This window comes from Pseudophryne corroboree, chromosome 5 (assembly GCF_028390025.1).
Source record: "Pseudophryne corroboree isolate aPseCor3 chromosome 5, aPseCor3.hap2, whole genome shotgun sequence".
NCBI classification, from domain to species: Eukaryota; Metazoa; Chordata; class Amphibia; order Anura; family Myobatrachidae; genus Pseudophryne; species Pseudophryne corroboree.
This window is the reverse complement of record NC_086448.1, coordinates 751,469,237-751,488,383: the sequence shown is the minus strand read 5'-3', so window position 1 is coordinate 751,488,383 and position 19,147 is coordinate 751,469,237. Positions and strand designations below refer to the sequence as shown.

Genomic DNA, 19,147 nt, shown 5'->3' with positions numbered 1-19,147 from the left:
AGGTTCAGCACGAGGTGGAAGTCGATCTTGATCTTTCCCTATTTTTGGAACCTCAACATTTTTGTTCTCCATATTTTAATAGGCACAACTAAAAGGCACCTCAGGTAAACAATGGAGATGGATGGATACTAGTATACTTATGGATGGACGAGCGACTGCCGACACAGAGGTAGCTACAGCCGTGGACTACCGTACTGCGTCTGCTGCTAATATAGACTGGATGATAATGATATAAAAAATATATATATATCACTACTGCAGCCGGACAGGTATATATTATATAATGACGGACCTGCTGGACACTGTCAGCACTGCAGACTCCTAAAGTAAGCTACTAGTATCAAGAAGATAGAAAAAAAAAAAAACACCACAGGTAGGTGGTATACAATTATGGATGGACGAGCGACTGCCGACACAGAGGTAGCTACAGCCGTGGACTACCGTACTGCGTCTGCTGCTAATATAGACTGGATGATAATGATATAAAAAATATATATATATCACTACTGCAGCCGGACAGGTATATATTATATAATGACGGACCTGCTGGACACTGTCAGCACTGCAGACTCCTAAAGTAAGCTACTAGTATCAAGAAGATAGAAAAAAAAAACAACACAACAGGTAGGTGGTATACAATTATGGATGGACGAGCGACTGCCGACACAGAGGTAGCTACAGCCGTGGACTACCGTACTGCGTCTGCTGCTAATATAGACTGGATGATAATGACATAAAAAATATATATATATCACTACTGCAGCCGGACAGGTATATATTATATAATGACGGACCTGCTGGACACTGTCAGCACTGCAGACTCCTAAAGTAAGCTACTAGTATCAAGAAGATAGAAAAAAACAAAAACACCACAGGTAGGTGGTATACAATTATGGATGGACGAGCGACTGCCGACACAGAGGTAGCTACAGCCGTGGACTACCGTACTGCGTCTGCTGCTAATATAGACTGGATGATAATGATATAAAAAATATATATATATCACTACTGCAGCCGGACAGGTATATATTATATAATGACGGACCTGCTGGACACTGTCAGCAGAATGCGTTTATAGAATAAAAACACCACACGACGAGTGTTTAACTTTTTCAGGCAGACAATCACAATATACTGGTGGTCAGTGGTCACTGGTCAGTCACACTGGCAGTGGCACTCTGGCAGCAAAAGTGTGCACTGTTAATGTACTTCTGCTATAACTGCTCCCCAGTCTCCCCCACAATTAAGCTGTGTGAGCAGTGAGCACTCAGCACAGTCAGATATACATAGATGATGCAGCACACTGAGGCTGAGCACAGATATGGTATACTGTGTCACTGTGTATCGTTTTTTTTCAGGCAGAGAACGGATTATATTAAATAATAATAAAACTGCACTGGTGGTCACTGGTCAGTCACTAGTAAACTCTGCACTCTCTGAGTACTCCTAAGCTCCAGTAAATCAAGTGTCTCACTCTCACTCTCTATCTATTTCTATTCTAAACGGAGAGGACGCCAGCCACGTCCTCTCCCTATCAATCTCAATGCACGTGTGAAAATGGCGGCGACGCGCGGCTCCTTATATAGAATCCGAGTCTCGCGATAGAATCCGAGCCTCGCGAGAATCCGACAGCGGGATGATGACGTTCGGGCGCGCTCGGGTTAACCGAGCAAGGCGGGAAGATCCGAGTCTGCCTCGGACCCGTGTAAAAAGGCTGAAGTTCGGGGGGGTTCGGATTCCGAGGAACCGAACCCGCTCATCACTAACAAACAGCAGCATATATAGTAGAAAAACAATACCATAAGAATAGGAAAATACTGTACATAAAATAATGTCTGACCTAATTGTGTCTCTGTTATATCATACAGTGAGAAACACATGCATTTCCTTATGTGTAAGGTTTTTGGTCTGACTTGTAGCTTTTAAGCTGTTATTTCATTATTTTCTATGGAGGCTTGGATGCGGCCCTGACGTTATACATCTGTTCAGGCAACTTACACACTTGTACAAACACTGTTTCTTGGCTCTCTCTCTATGAGGCTCCAACTCTGATCTCATTGTGTTATGGTGGAAATGGCTATTATATAATGTACATTCAGAGAGCAATTCCCACAATGAGCTTCTCTAGGAAACCTGGATCTGAGGGATTGTGAACACAGAAAACACGGAACGCTCATCACAGGATCTTTTCCATTTCCTATGGTTTATTCTCTAGGTGCCTCAGTATAAGGTGCCAAAATATGTTCTATCCTTTTGCATACAGATACGTAATATTGAATATTCCCTTTATGAATATTAGTTACTGTACGAGGAAAGGTCTGGATATGGGAGGAACATACTGTATACAGTAAATGTCACTAACAATATTCTGAGAGCCAAACATACATTGTGTGCCGCACCTGATTTAACATCTGCTGCTGTAATAGAAGTGAGGCCATTCATTTAGCGCAAGAACCGGATTTACAGGGACAAAAATCCCTGATTCAGATATTCACAGGAATCAGAGAGGAAGTAATTCGAGTTTAATAATTATTGGAAATTAGAGTATAACCGAAGTAAAACCAGACAGGGGATTTTTAAGGGGGATTCCGGGGACAATGGGGCAGATGTACTAACCTGGAGAAGGGATAGAGAAGTGATAAAGCAGTGTTAAGCGCAAGGTGATAACGCACCAGCCAGTCATTACGGATTTGAAAAATGACAGTTCGGAGCTGACTGGCTGGTGCGTCATCACCTTGCACTTATCACTTTTTATCACTTCTCCAGGCTTAATACATCTGTCCCAATGGCAGATGTGTAGTATGACTCGGGCTGTACACCTCTTAAACCATAACATAGGTGTCCTGAGGCGAGCTCAGGGAGCGCAGGAACCTCTTGTGTAGTAGAAGAGCAGTGCTCCCTCACCCTAATTGTGCAGCGCTCACTCCTCCATACATGTCAGCCAGTGTCAGGGTTCATGCGGCACTTACCCCCCCCCCACCCCTTTCCCCTTTACTCCCTGCTGTGCCGCCATATTTCCAGCAATGTATTCAGAAACATGGTGCAGCAGAGAACTAAGACTCTGGCACGGTAGCTTGTCTGGGTCCCAGCCAGTGAAGCCTTGTGACTGCAGAGGAAACCCCTGGTTCTAGTAATCTGTAAGAGCCTGAGGCATCCTGCCATTAGCTGGTTTCCAACTGGCACCCTCCTCTTAACTATTGAAATCTCAGCCACATGATCTCTATCTAGCTATCCAGTGTCCACATCAGACTACACAGCCCTTTGCCATTCAATGGAACATATTGCTGTAGAGTTAGTGCCTAATGTTAGCTGCCCCCCAGATGTGAAAATTGACTTATATCGGTGTACTTGCTTAACAACAGTGGGGCTGATACATAGTGAGCACTATGCCAATCTTAATACGCACTCGCAGAACATTTGCCCTTATTTATCAACGAGTGATAAATATCACTGTGAGTGATAAATTGCACCAGCCAATCCGCTCCTAACTTCCATGTCACAGGCTGGGTTTGAAAAATGACAGTTAGGAGTGGATTGACTGGTGCAATTTATCACTCACAGTGAAATTTATCACTCATTGATAAATAAGGGCAATTGTATGAATGTATATGTGCCCATTCAGATTTCCCACATTCAGCCAGCCTCTTCCGTCTGACGCCACTTCCGCCTGTCCCTGCTTCCACCTGTCTATTACCTGGATGGGTGGTACGGGGTGCGTTCATGCTAATGCATATACATTCATACCTGGAAAGAGAAGTAACATTGCAGGTGGTCAAGGATAGGTGCTGAAACCACATGGTGATGTGATTGGCTGTTAGTGAACACTCCACTGAAACTGATTGGTGCTCTTTTTGTCGCATAGAATATGCTTTTATATTTGGGGCGTAAGTAAGATAGTTGTTTCTACTGGATGATTAGCAGTGTTGGACTATAGGCGGCTGTGATGTGTGCCTAGCGCAAAGTTGGCACATATGCCGCTGTTTGCTGTTATTAACCAGAATATATTTTGACTACGCTCTTACTGCATTGGGTATAATTTATTACCTACAGTACACTGGGCCTGATTAAGATGTGGTTGGAGGTGCTATCGTGCAGCATAGGATCTCTCACTTCCCATCAGGCGGCTTGCAGCACCCATGGTGCCGCGCTAGCCGCCTGTCACCAAGGGCATGAAATCTCCGTCCAACAACGGAGATCCCTGACCTATTCCCTCCCCCTAACTGACGGCGACACGCCTCCATTTTTAGAAACGGAGGCCGTCACCAGCCCTGAAACAGCATCAGACTGTCAATCACTGACAGGCTTACGCCGGGTTACTTGCTACGTCGCAGACCCGATCGCGCACACACAGAACAAGTCCTGCGCATGCACAAATTACTGATAATCGTTACTTTGAGCATTCCGTAGCAATAGCTACAAGATCTGAATCACCCCCATTGTCTCAGCTTTCAAATGTCAGTAATTTCTCTTACGTCCTAGAGGATGCTGGGGACTCCGTAAGGACCATGGGGTATAGACGGGCTCCGCAGGCGATAGGGCACCTAAAAAGAACTTTTACTATGGGTGTGCACTGGCTCCTCCCTCTATGCCCCTCCTCCAGACCTCAGTTAGATCTTGTGCCCAGAGGAGAATGGGTGCACTGCAGAGAGCTCTCCAGAGTTTTCTGTTGAAAAATAATTTTGTTAGGTTTTTTATTTTCAGGGAGTCCTGTTAGCAACAGGTTCCCTGCATCGTGGGACTGAGGGGAGAGAAGCAGGGCTGGCTTAACGGTTGGGCTCTGCTTCTAAGGCTACTGGACACCATTAGCTCCAGAGGGAGTCGGAACACAGGTCTCACCTGGGGTTCGTCCCGGAGCCGCACCGTCGTCCTCCTCACAGATGCCGAAGATAGAAGCCGGGTGAGTATGAGAAGGCAGAAGACATCATAGGCGGCAGAAGACATCAGAACTTCATGAGGTAAGGCGCGCAGCGGTAAGCTGCGCGCCATTGCTCCCATTCACACACACAGAGCAACACTTAAGGGTGCAGGGCGCGGGGGGGGGCGCCCTGGGCAGCAATAAACCTCACATTTGGGCACTGACAAGGTAGATTAGGCTGCTGGGCAGTAATTCTACGATCCCCCGCCATTTTCTATTTAAAAAAAAATCACCGGGACCGAAGCCCGCCATCGGGTGGGCGGAGCTTGATCCCCAGCACTAACCAGCGCCATTTTCTCCACAGAAGCTGCATGAGGAAAACGCTGGCTCCCTGGTCTCTCCCCTGCTGAACATTCAGGCTGGAAAAAAGAGGAGGGGGCATTTTGAGCGCAGTGAGTGGGAATCTGGTCATTTTATATATAAAAGCGCTATCTGGTCATATTTTTCCAGTGTTATTAAGCGCTGGGTGTGTGCTGGCATACTCTCTCTCTGTCTCTCCTAAGGGCCTGGTTGGGGTTTTGTCCCCTTATAGGTTAATCCCTGTGTGTGTGGGGTGTCGGTACGTGGTGTCGACATGTCTGAAGCGGAAGGCTTTTCCAAGGAGGAGGTGGAGCAAATGAGTGGTGTGTCCCCGTCGGATGTGCCGACTCAGGAATGGATGGACATGTGGCATATGTTGAATGCAAGTGTGGCATCCTTACATAAGAGGCTTGATAAGGCTGAATTAGGGGGCACATCAGGGGGTCAATCCTCGGATTGGACCGACTCACAGGGCCCGTCGGGGTCTCAAAAGCATCCCTTAACACAAGACACTGCTACCAACACGGACTCTCATTCCAGTGTCGACTATGACGAAGTGAAATTGCACCCTAGGGTGACAAAAAGCATTCAGTGTATGATTGTGGCAATAAGGGATGTGTTGCATATTGCGGATGAACCCTTGGTCCCCGACACAAGGGTGCACATGTTTAAGGGAAAGAAACAGATTATACATTTTCCAACATCTCATGAACTAAATGATTTCTTTGAAAAAGCTTGGGAGACTCCGGAAAAGAGACCGCAGATACCCAAAAGAATTTATATGACATACCCCTTCCCTAAACAGGACAGGGAGCGTTGGGAATCACCTCCAACTGTGGACAGGGCCCTGACGCGCTTGTCCAAGAAAGTGGCGCTACCGTCTCCTGACACAGCTGCCCTTAGGGACCCTGCAGATCGCAGGCAAGAGACTACCTTAAAGTGTATTTATTCTCATACTGGAGCAGTCCTTAGACCGACAATTGCGTCGGCATGGGTGTGTAGCGCGATTTCAGCCTGGACAGATGAGCTGACAGCTGATTTTGATAAGATGGATAAGGATACCATATTCTTAACTCTAGCCCATATTAAAGACGCAGTCTTATTTATGAGGGATGCTCAAAGGGACATTGGTTTGCTGGCTTCTAGGGCCAATGCCAATGTCTATCTCTGCGAGAAGATCCTTATGGACTCGCCAATGGACGGGTGATGCGGATTCCAAAAAACATATGAAAGTTCTACCCTATAAGGGAGATGTATTGTTTGGGGATGGGCTGACGGACCTGGTTTCCACAGCTACAGCAGGTAAATCAAACTTTTTACCATTTATTCCCCAACAGCAAAAGAAAGTACCACCCTATCAGATGCAGTCCTTTCGGTCGCACAAGTCCAGAAGAGGTCGGGGATCCTCCTTCCTCGCCAGAGGTAAGGGCAGAGGCAAAAGAGCACCTGCTTCGGCAGGTGCCCAGGAACAAAAGTCCTCCCCGGCTACTCCAAAGCCCACAGCATGACGCTGGGGCTCCCCTGAGGGAGTCCGCACCGGTGGGGGCACATCTTCGACTTTTCAGCCAGGCCTTGGTCAGCTCAGGCCTGAATCCTTGGGTGTTGGAAATAGTTTCCCAGGGTTACAAACTGGAATTCGAGGAGGTGCCCCCGCACCGATTTTTCAAATCGGCCCTACCAGCTTCCACATCGGAACGGGATGTAGTCTTAGCTGCAATTCAAACGCTGTGTCTACAGCAAGTAATAATCAGGGTTCCCCTGAACCAGCAGGGAAGAGGTTACTACTCAACCCTAATTGTGGTCCCGAAACCGGACGGTTCGGTCAGACCTATTTTGAATCTGAAATCCCTAAACCTGTACATAAAAAGATTCAAATTCAAAATGGAATCACTCAGAGCGATAATAGCCAATATGGAGGAGGGGGAGTTTATGGTGTCTCTGGACATAAAGGATGCGTACCTTCATGTCCCCATATATTCCCCCCATCAGGAATACCTGAGATTCGCTGTACAGGATTGTCATTACCAATTTCAGACGTTGCCGTTTGGGCTTTCCACGGCCCCGAGGATTTTCACCAAGATAATGGCGGAAATGATGGTGGTCCTGCGCAAGCATGGAGTCACAATTATCCCATACTTGGATGATCTCCTAATAAAAGCGAGATCCAGAGAGAAATTGCTGAGCAGTGTGGCGCTCTCTCTGAGAGTGCTCCAGCAACACGGTTGGATTCTAAATCTACCGAAGTCACAGTTGATTCCGACAACTCGACTAACGTTCCTAGGTATGATACTGGATACGGAACAAATGAAGGTCTTTCTCCCACTGGAGAAAGCCCAGGACATCCAGAACATGGTCAGAAACCTGCTAAAAACGAAAAGGGTGTCAGTTCACCAATGCACTCGAGTTCTGGGAAAAATGGTGGCGGCCTACGAGGCCATTCCCTTCGGATGGTTCCATGCAAGGACTTTTCAATGGGACCTTCTGGACAAGTGGTCCGGGTCCCATCTGCACTTACATCTGAAAATAACCCTGTCCCCAGGGGCCAGGGTATCTCTCCTGTGGTGGTTGCAAAGTACTCACCTGCTGGAGGGTCACAGGTTCGGAATTCAGGATTGGATCCTGGTTACCACGGACGCGAGCCTCCGAGGATGGGGAGCAGTCACACAAGGAAGAAATTTTCAGGGACTGTGGTCAGACCAGGAGTCCTGTCTACACATCAATGTGTTGGAACTCAGGGCCATTTACAACGGCCTTCGACAAGCGGAGAGTCTTCTTCGAAACTTACCGGTTCTGATTCAATCAGACAATGTCACAGCAGTGGCTCATGTGAACCACCAAGGCGGGACAAGAAGCAGAGTCGCGATGGCGGAAGCCACCAGGATTCTTCGCTGGGCGGAAAATCACGTAAGCGCTCTGTCGGCTGTCTTCATTCCGGGAGTGGACAACTGGGAAGCAGACTTCCTCAGCAGACACGATCTCCATCCAGGAGAGTGGGGACTTCATCAAGAAGTCTTTGCAGACTTAACGCGTCTTTGGGGAACTCCTCAAATAGACATGTTGGCGTCACGCCTCAACAAGAAGCTTCGGAGGTATTGTGCCAGGTCTCAGGACCCTCAGGCAGTAGCAGTAGACGCTCTGGTAACACCGTGGGTGTTCAAATCGGTGTACGTGTTTCCTCCTCTTCCTCTTATCACAAAAGTGTTGAGAATCACAAGACGAAGAAGAGTACAGACGATACTCGTTGTCCCAGACTGGCCTCGAAGGGCCTGGTACTCGGATCTACAAGAGATGCTCACAGGAGATCCCTGGCCTCTTCCTCTGAGGGAAGACCTGTTGCAACAGGGGCCCTGTGTATTTCAAGACTTACCGCGGTTACGTTTGACGGCATGGCGGTTGAACGCCGAATCCTAGCAAAAAAGGGGATTTCGGAAGAGGTCATCCCTACTTTAATAAAGACTAGGAAGGAGGTGACGGTAAAGCACTATCACCGTATCTGGCGAAAGTATGTGTCTTGGTGTGAGACCAAGAATGCACCTACGGAAGATTTTCATCTTGGTCGTTTTCTCCACTTCCTGCAGACAGGAGTGGATATGGGCCTGAAATTAGGCTCTGTTAAGGTACAGATTTCAGCCCTCTCAGTTTTCTTTCAGAAGGAATTGGCTTATCTTCCAGAAGTACAGACGTTTGTAAAGGGAGTGCTGCACATCCAGCCCCCTTTTGTGCCTCCAGTGGCACCATGGGACCTGAACGTGGTGTTGCAGTTCCTAAAATCACACTGGTTTGAACCGCTTAACAAGGTTGAGTTGAAATTTCTTACCTGGAAGGTGGTCACGGTGTTGGCCTTAGCCTCAGCAAGGCGAGTGTCAGAATTGGCGGCTTTGTCACACAAGAGCCCCTACTTGATTTTTCATGTGGATCGAGCTGAATTGAGGACACGTCCGCAATTTTTGCCTAAAGTGGTTTCTTCATTCCATATGAATCAACCTATTGTGGTGCCTGTGGCTACAAGTGACCTGAAGGATTCCAGATCCCTGGACGTAGTCAGGGCCTTAAAGATTTATGTAGCCAGGACGGCTAGAATTAGGAAAACAGAGGCTCTGTTTGTCCTGTATGCTGCTAATAAGATTGGCGCACCTGCTTCGAAGCAGACTATTGCTCGCTGGATCTGTAATACGATTCAGCAGGCTCTTTCTACGGCTGGATTGCCAGTACCAAATTCGGTTAAGGCCCATTCCACTAGGAAGGTGGGTTCTTCTTGGGCGGCTACCCGAGGCGTCTCGGCATTACAGCTTTGCCGAACGGCGACTTGGTCGGGGTCAAACACTTTTGCTAAATTCTACAAGTTTGATACCCTGGCTGAGGAGTACCTAGCGTTTGCTCAGTCGGTGCTGCAGAGTCATACGCACTCTACCGCCCGATTGGATGCTTTGGTATAAACCCCATGGTCCTTACGGAGTCCCCAGCATCCTCTAGTAAGAGAAAATAAGATTTTAAACCTACCGGTAAATCTATTTCTCCTAGTCCGTAGAGGATGCTGGGCGCCCGTCCCAGTGCGGAAACTCTGCAAGACTTGTATAGAGTTGTTGCTTACATAAGGGTTCTGTTACAGTTGGAATCGGTCTTGGACCGTTACTGTTATTGTTCATACGGTTAACTGGTTATGTATGATCCAGGTTACATGGTATGATTGGTGTGGGCTGGTATGAATCTTGCCCTTGGATTTCTAAATCCTGCCTTGTATTGTCCATCTCCTCTGGGCACAGTTCTCTAACTGAGGTCTGGAGGAGGGGCATAGAGGGAGGAGCCAGTGCACACCCATAGTAAAAGTTCTTTTTAGGTGCCCTATCTCCTGCGGAGCCCGTCTATACCCCATGGTCCTTACGGAGTCCCCAGCATCCTCTACGGACTAGGAGAAATAGATTTACCGGTAGGTTTAAAATCTTATTTTTTGCGGACAGCTTGGGCAGGGGCTCCTAAAGGAGTCCGTCTCGGAGATCGGTAAGAAGTAAAGTGATCACACATGAGAGCACTTTACTTCCTGCTTCTGCCACACATTGCAATATTGCTCATGTACTGGTGTCCGCCGGCTCATAGAAATCTGTGGAGTGTAGCCCATAGGCTACAATGGTGTTAGCTCTGGAATGCAAAGTTGATTCATTCTGCAATTAAGCAGACTCCATAGAAAGGTATGGAGGTTGGTTTTGTTTGTACATACATTAAGGGTGGTCTTCAGGTTGCCGGCGGCCGGCCTCCCGGCGACCACCATATCGGCACCGGAATTCCGACCGCCGGCATACCGTCATCTTTTCTCCCTCTTGGGGGTCCACGACCTCCCTGGAGGGAGAATAGATAGCGTGGCGCGCATAACGTGCCACCGTGCCCGCATAACGCACCACCGTGCCCGCAGTGTGGCGAGCGCAGTGAGCCCGCAAGGAATTCATTTGCGCTCGCCCAGCTGTCGGTAATCCGGCGGTCGGGATTCCTGCACCGGTATGCTGGTCGCCAGGACCCCGACCGCCGGCAAACCATACTACACCCACATTAAGGGTATGTTTAATATATAGGAATCTGAACTGGTTTGAAACATATGTACATCTTTTCTAGATGTTGCCAACTTTGATAAATTCATGTGTTTCAAATACCTGTATGAATTGGAACTATTGTGACTGCTTAATCTGAGAGCTGTGCTTGTACCCAGGCTTACCTGATCAGCTGCGTGTGGAACTGCTACCGGTACATCAACAACCGCAATTCATCCGATGTCCTGGTCTATGTAACCACCAATGATACAACGGTGAGTCCATGGATATACATTACTGTTATCAGTATAGTCTCAGTTGTGTGCAGTGGGTCGTGGATGTTACAGGGAGTTATGAATGAAAGCCTCAAACATATTAGTTGGCTATTGTAAATGTGTAGAATATAACAGATGTATATTATATATCACCGATAGGTTTATTTTACACACACCACTTGGTACTCAGCACTTGACATATATACTGTATAAGAGTACACTATAGGAAAGGTTCAGTATGAAATGTCAACAGTTGAATACAGGTTGAGTCTCCCTTATCCAAAATGCTTGGGACCAGAGGTATTTTGGATATGGGATTTTTCCGTATTTTGGAATAATTGCATACCATAATGAGATATCATGGTGATGGGGCCTAAATCTAAGCACAGAATGCATTTATGTTACATATACACCTTATACACACAGCCTGAAGGTAATTTTAGCCAATATTTTTTATAACTTTGTGCATTAAACAAAGTGTGTCTACATTCACACAATTCATTTATGTTTCATATACACCTTATACACACAGCCTGAAGGTCATTTTATACAATATTTTTAATAACTTTGTGTATTAAACAAAGTTTGTGTACATTGAGTCATCAAAAAACAAAGGTTTCACTATCTCACTCTCACTCAAAAAAGTCCGTATTTCGGAATATTCCGTATTTCGGAATATTTGGATATGGGATACTCAACCTGTATTATGTTAATACTGTATTTACCAATAACATCTTATTATTGATGGATTACTATAAAACAAAATAGAAGGGGTCGGTGCTAGGGTGTGTTCTGGGTGGCAAATAAAGAGTACTAGGATGGTTAATCAGGTGGCGGTGTCGGAGCCAGGGCGCTCGCGCAGGTTCCGTTCTGCACATGTGCAGCCCGGCCACTGCGATGGAAACGTATTGGATAGGTAGAGGCGTTCGCGGGGCGGGGGCAGTGATGGATCATTGCGGGGGCAGCGCAAGGAAAACGGGGGTGGGTCAGCTGCATTTTTCGGGGCAGCTGTGTGACGTCGCAAGCAGCTGCTCCGATGGAAAAAATGGCGGCTGACCATCTGTATACGCAGCCTAGCTGCGGCTGCAGGGAGTCATCCACAATTGTTTGTGGTTGTTTGTGGCCGCCAGTTAGCATACTGGGCTGCGATGGGCGGTCCTCAGCATTAAATGAAAGGATTGCAGATTCTGCTTTTTAACAGAGTCTGCAATCCTTACTGAATAGGGTCCTAGGAGCACTAGGGTTGGGTGCTAGGATGGTGAAGGTTAGTCTGGATAGCAAGTGGTAGGTGATCATTTCATTTCTTTAACTAAAACTAGACAGGGCTGTGCAGTGTGAGCTCACTTACCTTAGCTGTGGAGATGGCTGATCAGTCGTCTTCTTGTCATCCACTGCAGGTAACATCACTATACATTTGCAGCTACTAAACTACATAAGCAACCTGATTTAAAAAAGTTAAATAAACTATTATGACTCCTTAATGCCATCCAATTGATGCAAAGCATGAAGTGAATTTAAGGCGGCTGGCAGCAATAGCTACAATTGCTATTTAAAAAGCTAAAAAGAAGAAAAACATACAGTTTTATATTATTAAACCAAAATGATCACTTAAATTAATATTTCCGTAATCTATAGGTCAGGTATACTAGTTTATTTTGATTGAAAATGATTGAATAGTAAGAATTTTCATAGTGAACGCATTATTGCTTTCCATTTCCCATGTTAATTTAATGCTGGCAGCTAATTGAATAGCCTTATGCCATCAATGGAAAATGCAGCTCATGGGAGAAAAGTTGCTTGTTAGCAGGTGTGAAGCCAGGCCTTATGTCACCCAGGGCAACGACTCAGCTCAACGCCTCTCCCCTCCTAGTCATAGTAATCACCCTTGGTTTGCTTAAATACAGATGTCAACATTGTAAAGAGTAATTTGTATGTAGGGTGAGAGCAAAACCGTATTTGGTGACATTACAATAAGGTGCCAGTGCCTGATGCATTTTGTTCTGGGATGTCTTCTCATTTATATGGAACATGCAGGCTCCACGATCTCAGTACCCCATATAATACAGAGAGCATGAGTGACCCCATATAATACAGAGAGCATGAGTGACCCCTTATAATACAGAGAGCATCAGTGACCCCTTATAATACAGAGAGCATCAGTGACCCCATATAATAAAGAGAGCATCAGTGACCCCATATAATACAGAGAGCATCAGTGACCCCATATAATGCAGATAGCATCAGTGGCTGCCATATAATACAGAGAGCATCACAGTGACAGCCTTATAATACAGAGAGTATCAGTGAACCCATATAATACCGAGATCATCAGTGACCCCATATAATACAGAGGGTATCAGTGAACCCATATAATACCGAGATCATCAGTGACCCCGTATAATACAGAGAGCATCAGTGACCCCATGTAATACAGAGAGCATCACTGACCCCATATAATACAGAGAGCATCACTGACCCCATATAATACAGATAGCATCAGTGACCCCATATAATACAGATAGCATCAGTGACCACATATAATACAGATAGCATCAGTGACCCCATATAATACAGATAGCATCAGTAACCTCATATAATACAGATAGCATCAGTGACCCCATATAATACAGATAGCATCAGTGACCCCATATAATACAGATAGCATCAGTAACCTCATATAATACAGATAGCATCAGTGACCCCATATAATACAGAGAGCATCAGTGACCACATATAATACAGAGAGCATCAGTGACCACATATAATACAGATAGCATCAGTGACCCCATATAATACAGAGAGCATCAGTGACCACATATAATACAGATAGCATCAGTAACCCCATATAATACAGATAGCATCAGTAACCTCATATAATACAGATAGCATCAGTGACCCCATATAATACAGAGAGCATCAGTGACCACATATAATACAGAGAGCATCAGTGACCACATATAATACAGATAGCATCAGTGACCCCATATAATACAGAGAGCATCAGTGACCACATATAATACAGATAGCATCAGTAACCCCATATAATACAGATAGCATCAGTAACCTCATATAATACAGATAGCATCAGTGACCCCATATAATACAGAGAGCATAAGTGATCGCCATACAATCCAGAGATAATCAGTGACTGCCAGATTATACAAATAGCATCATTGACTGCCTTACAATATAGAGAGCATCAGTAACCACCATAAAATACAGAGTAGTTGTGACCAATATATAATATAGAGAGTATTTTTGATCGCCATTATCATACCCTCATCAATAATTAGCTCCTCTACAAAAATGTTTAACTACAGTACTTCAGCATCATTGCAACAATTCCATTAATCATTACAGATAATATAATGAAACTCGTTAACAATTATTACCTTCATAATCCAAATATTGATCGACCCCAACATCATCAAATAATTCCATTCATATACATTAACCCCGTAATGTCTTCCCACGCTCTAATTACAAATAAAAACATTTTAATGAACCCCTTTCCCTAATTTTCTTACTAGTACCTTCCATTAGCTATACACCCCCCCACCCCAAAATAACCTAATTTACCATACAATGATTTCATGTGGTTCTCCCCTTGTTTGAGCCAAACAGCGTTCATGAAGCAGCCAGGCAGGTCAGGTCCTATCGGGGCTGTGAGAAGAAGGAGGGGCATATGAGGGAAACAGGGGCCATGAAGCCAATTTGTGCAATGCACAGACCCGTGTGCCCCGCCAGCCCCCTCCCAGCTGTGCATCTGCTCAGCGCACAGTACAGAAGTAAAGTTAGACATTTTATTGCCAACAATATTCCACAATACAGAGACAGGAGCTGTTTTTAATTTTATAGAATTACTTAGGGGGAGATTTATAAAACCTTAGAGAGAGATAAAGTGGAAAGAGATAAAGTACCAAAGAGATAAAGTACCAACCTAGCAGTTTCTAACCAGTGGCGGCTGTTGCCGTGGGCTGCAGCTCAGACCACACATAGCATGGGGGGAGGGGGCGGTTGACACATATAAAAATACCTTTAATGTTCAGGGCCGGTTCTATACCATCTTGCGCCCCGGGCGGGAAATAGGGTCGTGGCTTCATACATGGGGCGTGGTCAGTTACGCCCCCTGTACAGTAGAGTAGCGCCGCTGAAATGCTGAGCGGCGCGCGATGACGTCATCGCGCACCGCACAGCAAAGGTCCTCTCCACGAAGGGAAACTAGACGTGTAGCGCTTCACAGGCGGGGGACACAGCGGGCAGCGGGGGGCACAGCAGTAGCGGATCTTGCCATGGTGCGGCGCCCTCCGGATGGCGCCGGCGCCCTCCGGAAGGCGGCGCCCTGGGCAAAAGTCCTGCTTACCCGTGGCAAGATCCGCTACTGTTAATGTTGTATGTAATATGTGGTCTGGCTGCCTGACACCAGGAATCAGCAGCGCTGTGTGTTTCAAATTCACCGCCCCAGGCAGCTGTCATTGCTTCTACCATTTTTCAAACACAGCCTGTAAACTGACAGAAGCTGATTCTATGGTACTTTATCTCTCTCCAATCTTTCATGCCTCTCCCCCTTCATTTCTAAAACTAAAGTAATATACATTAAATTAATTAATTACAGCTTTCATTTTTATTTTATATGAATTAATCTATAATAAGATATTAGTGGAAAGTACTAACATAATATTCAACAAGCAAGCATCGAAGGTGCATAAAGAAGTGAGATCTGCCCAAGGAGCTTACAGTTTAATTAGGTTTATGGAAAACAAGCAGTGGATTAAAATGTATTGCATACCTACAGTAATTGTGGACTAAGCAGGGGTTACATGTGTTAACAATCCACAGCAAGTGCTGACTGAGGAGGATGTTAGGAATACAGGATATAGGAAAGTAAAGTTTCCGTGTTATGGGTCAGCAAAGGCTCATATGGCCACAGAAACAATTCATAAAGCTGTTTAAGCTCTAAATCTAGAAAAAAAATATGTGATTTTCTCATATATTAAAGGCTATAGTAGAGTATCCTAAATGGGGTCTCCGGCAATAGCTTCTCCTTGCAAAGCATAATGGAAAGCCTATTTAACAAGGCTAGTAGTTGATGGATGTATATGATATAGAAACATAAAATTTGATGCCAGATAAGAACCATGTGGCCCATCTAGACTGGCCTTTTAGAGTGTGGTTGTTAGAGTTATGGCATACATGCCGACATCCTGCCTGCTCTCTCCGGTAGAGAGCAGCCAGGTCGGCTCAGCAGGGGAGCGGGGCAGGGTTATGACACGCATAGGTGGTGGGGCGGAGGCAGAACAGGGGCGGGCGGAGACGGAACAGGGGCGGGGTTATCACGGCACATCATTTAAGCCACGCCCCTGCTATGTAATGCCGCGATTACCGGCATTATACAGCAGGGGGCGTTGCTATGATGACGCGATTCAGCAAGAATTGCGTCATCGACTGCCCGGACTGCCCACTTTACTTACTAAGTGGGCAGCCAGGCAGGGGGGCCCCTAAAAAATCGGGAGACTTGCATGCTCTTCCGGGGAACCGGGAGGGTCACCCGATTTTCGGGAGCCTTCCGCCCATTCCGGGAGAGTAGGCAAGTATGGGTTATAGGTTAGAGTTGCATTAGGGGATAGATAGATAGATAGATAGATAGATAGATAGATGCAGTGTGGGAGTGCCCAGTGCTGTGTGGGTGTGGTCAGTGCCATGTGGCACTCCCCCCCCCCCCCTTCCCTACACTATCAGTCCCTAAATATGTAAGAGTGTAAAAATTGCATCATTTTGTGAGGAACATATAAATAGTGGGGTCTATTCAGGAAGCAGTGAAAAGAGTGGAGAAATGAGCTAGTGGAGAAGTTACCCGTGGCAGCAAATCAGCATTGAAGTAACATTTATCTAGTGCACTCTATAAAATTATACGTAGCAGCTAATTGGTATCTATGGGCAACTTCTGCCGATCGTGTGACCAAGTGGTGGATGATCACCATCTTGCTTCTGTATGATGGACCTAATCCATGCCTCCCAACAGGACCCTTTCCAGGAGGGACAAAATGCTTTGTTCCTGGACTTTCCTCTTAATCTATGCTTGCTGTCACCTGTGCTGAAACACCTTTATTATCAATTAACTTGTTCAAACAGGTGATGGCAATCATAAATTAAGAGGGAAGTCGAGGAGCAGAGCATTTTCTCACTCTTGGAATGGGTCATGTTGGAAGGTATGCTAATCTGATGTTGAGGTCTGAACTATAGTCCCATCAGCCCCACTGTTACTCTTGGTCTTCTTTCGCCATTTGTTTTATTTTTGAGAATAATTCTCGCATTTTGAACGAGAAAAACGGTGGGCGTGTACGACCCTAGGACCTGGCTCACCGAGAGAAGGGCTATTTGATGCGACTTGAGCAAGAGCATATAAGGACACATCTGTACACTAAATAATACACGAGTACCCAAGTTAAGAATAATCATCTTAATATGTGTGTGTGTGTGTGTGTGTGTGTGTGTGTGGGGGGGGGGGGGGGGGGAGGAAGGTGGTTGTGGTGAAGAGGGGGATGTTGGACAGGCCTTTGTGTTAAAGGAGTGTCACATAGGTGTTAAATACCACTGTAAACCGAAGAACTTACCACCATAAGCCAATATTTGTATGATGCTAACACTTTAATGATTAGTCTCCTAGCTGTCTATAGCAGACCTTGTCATTGTGTTGGGTACTATGAGAAGATCCCTATTTATAGTGCTACAGCTGTGGATCAAACCAATTTAAAGTTATAGACTGATAAAGCCTAAAGGAGAAAGGTAAACTGTACAGGGAAACAGAATGGCCAGCAATAGTGAAAAGATATCTATGCTCAAGCAGAGACCATCACACTGAGGGGGATATCCAATACCGGTGAATTAATATCGGGTCCAAAAAATGGCAATTTTCAGACTTTTTTCCGATGTTTCACCAATTTTTTGTACAGGCTATCCAATATGGATCGCCCATAAAAAAAAAAAAAAAAAGCTGACCTCCTGAAAACACACAGGTTCAGTGAAACCTGTGTGTTTCGGTAGAAACAGCCCTGTTGCTGTTTCTAGGGATTTGGTTTCGCCTGCCTGAGGCAGGCAAAATAAAATCCCCGATAACTGTGGCAACCTGAGTGTCCCTTGCCCGCCGCAGCAGCGGTAGGCTGGAACTGCAGGGAGGGCGCCGCGGCCCAGGAGCCGGCACTTGGTGCTTAACCCCAGTGGGGAAGCCAGAGCTACTACAACCACCCGAATCCCCATCTTCTTCCACCCCCTGTCACATGGGGAGCGGTCATGTGACCGGAGGGAGCCAGAACTGCAGCGCTGCAGCGGGAGCTGTCAGGAATTGGCACCCGGTGCAGCATCTGGTAAACCCCGATAAGCCGCCACTCGTGCCGGCTTATCGGGGCTAATTAGATAGCCCCCGATGGGACAATTAGCCCCGGTAAATTACCGGGGCTAATTGGATATCCCCCTGAGAGAGATCACTCATATTGCTCAGTGGATAGTAGTGCATCTGCTTGCATATATTGTTCACGTGCTATTTTTGCTTCCGCGCAAATGTTAATCCGATAAAAGATGTCAGCCCAAGAGGTACTGTAAATGCATCACGGCAGTCAGTATATACCGGTGGTGCCTGTTATATACCTAGATATTATTATATGACAGTATTGCATTTAATTAGCTCATTTCTCCAGTGTCTATTATTAAATAACCCATTAAAGTAAAAATGTGGAAGTAAAAGCCACAATAACATTATAATTAAAAAATGTCGACGTACTGCTTACAATTTGTAGTCCGAACACGGTAACCATTAGAAATAACTAGAAATAACTTGTGAATAACAAATGAAGGGGAAGAAGGAAATCTAATTTGAGAGAAATATGACTTCACTGAGTGCTCTTAGTGGAAGAGTTCTCCCCAAACATCGCTAATCAGAGTTCAGCTGAATTGGATTCTGATGGCCTGCCTGCAAATGAATGGCTGTGTGTTTTTCCACAGAGCACAAATGCATTATTCAGAAGTAGACTCCCATTTCATTAATGTGACAGAGAGTCCCTGAGAGAGCATCACTTTGTGGCATCATTAGCCTTTTGTACATAGGCGCTATATAAGTATTTGTCTCACATTACTCCTGAAAA

General features: G+C 45.8%; 1 protein-coding gene across 1 annotated transcript in view; it reads left to right on the top strand.

The window, feature by feature from the left end:
- The window catches only part of LAPTM4B (lysosomal protein transmembrane 4 beta), a 242,808-nt gene that overhangs the window by 161,998 nt on the left and 61,663 nt on the right, over nt 1–19,147 (top strand). Inside the window, exon 6 of the mRNA XM_063924153.1 lies at nt 10,914–11,009. Coding sequence (XP_063780223.1) covers nt 10,914–11,009 — 96 coding nt within the window. The remainder of the gene's footprint in view (nt 1–10,913; nt 11,010–19,147) is intronic.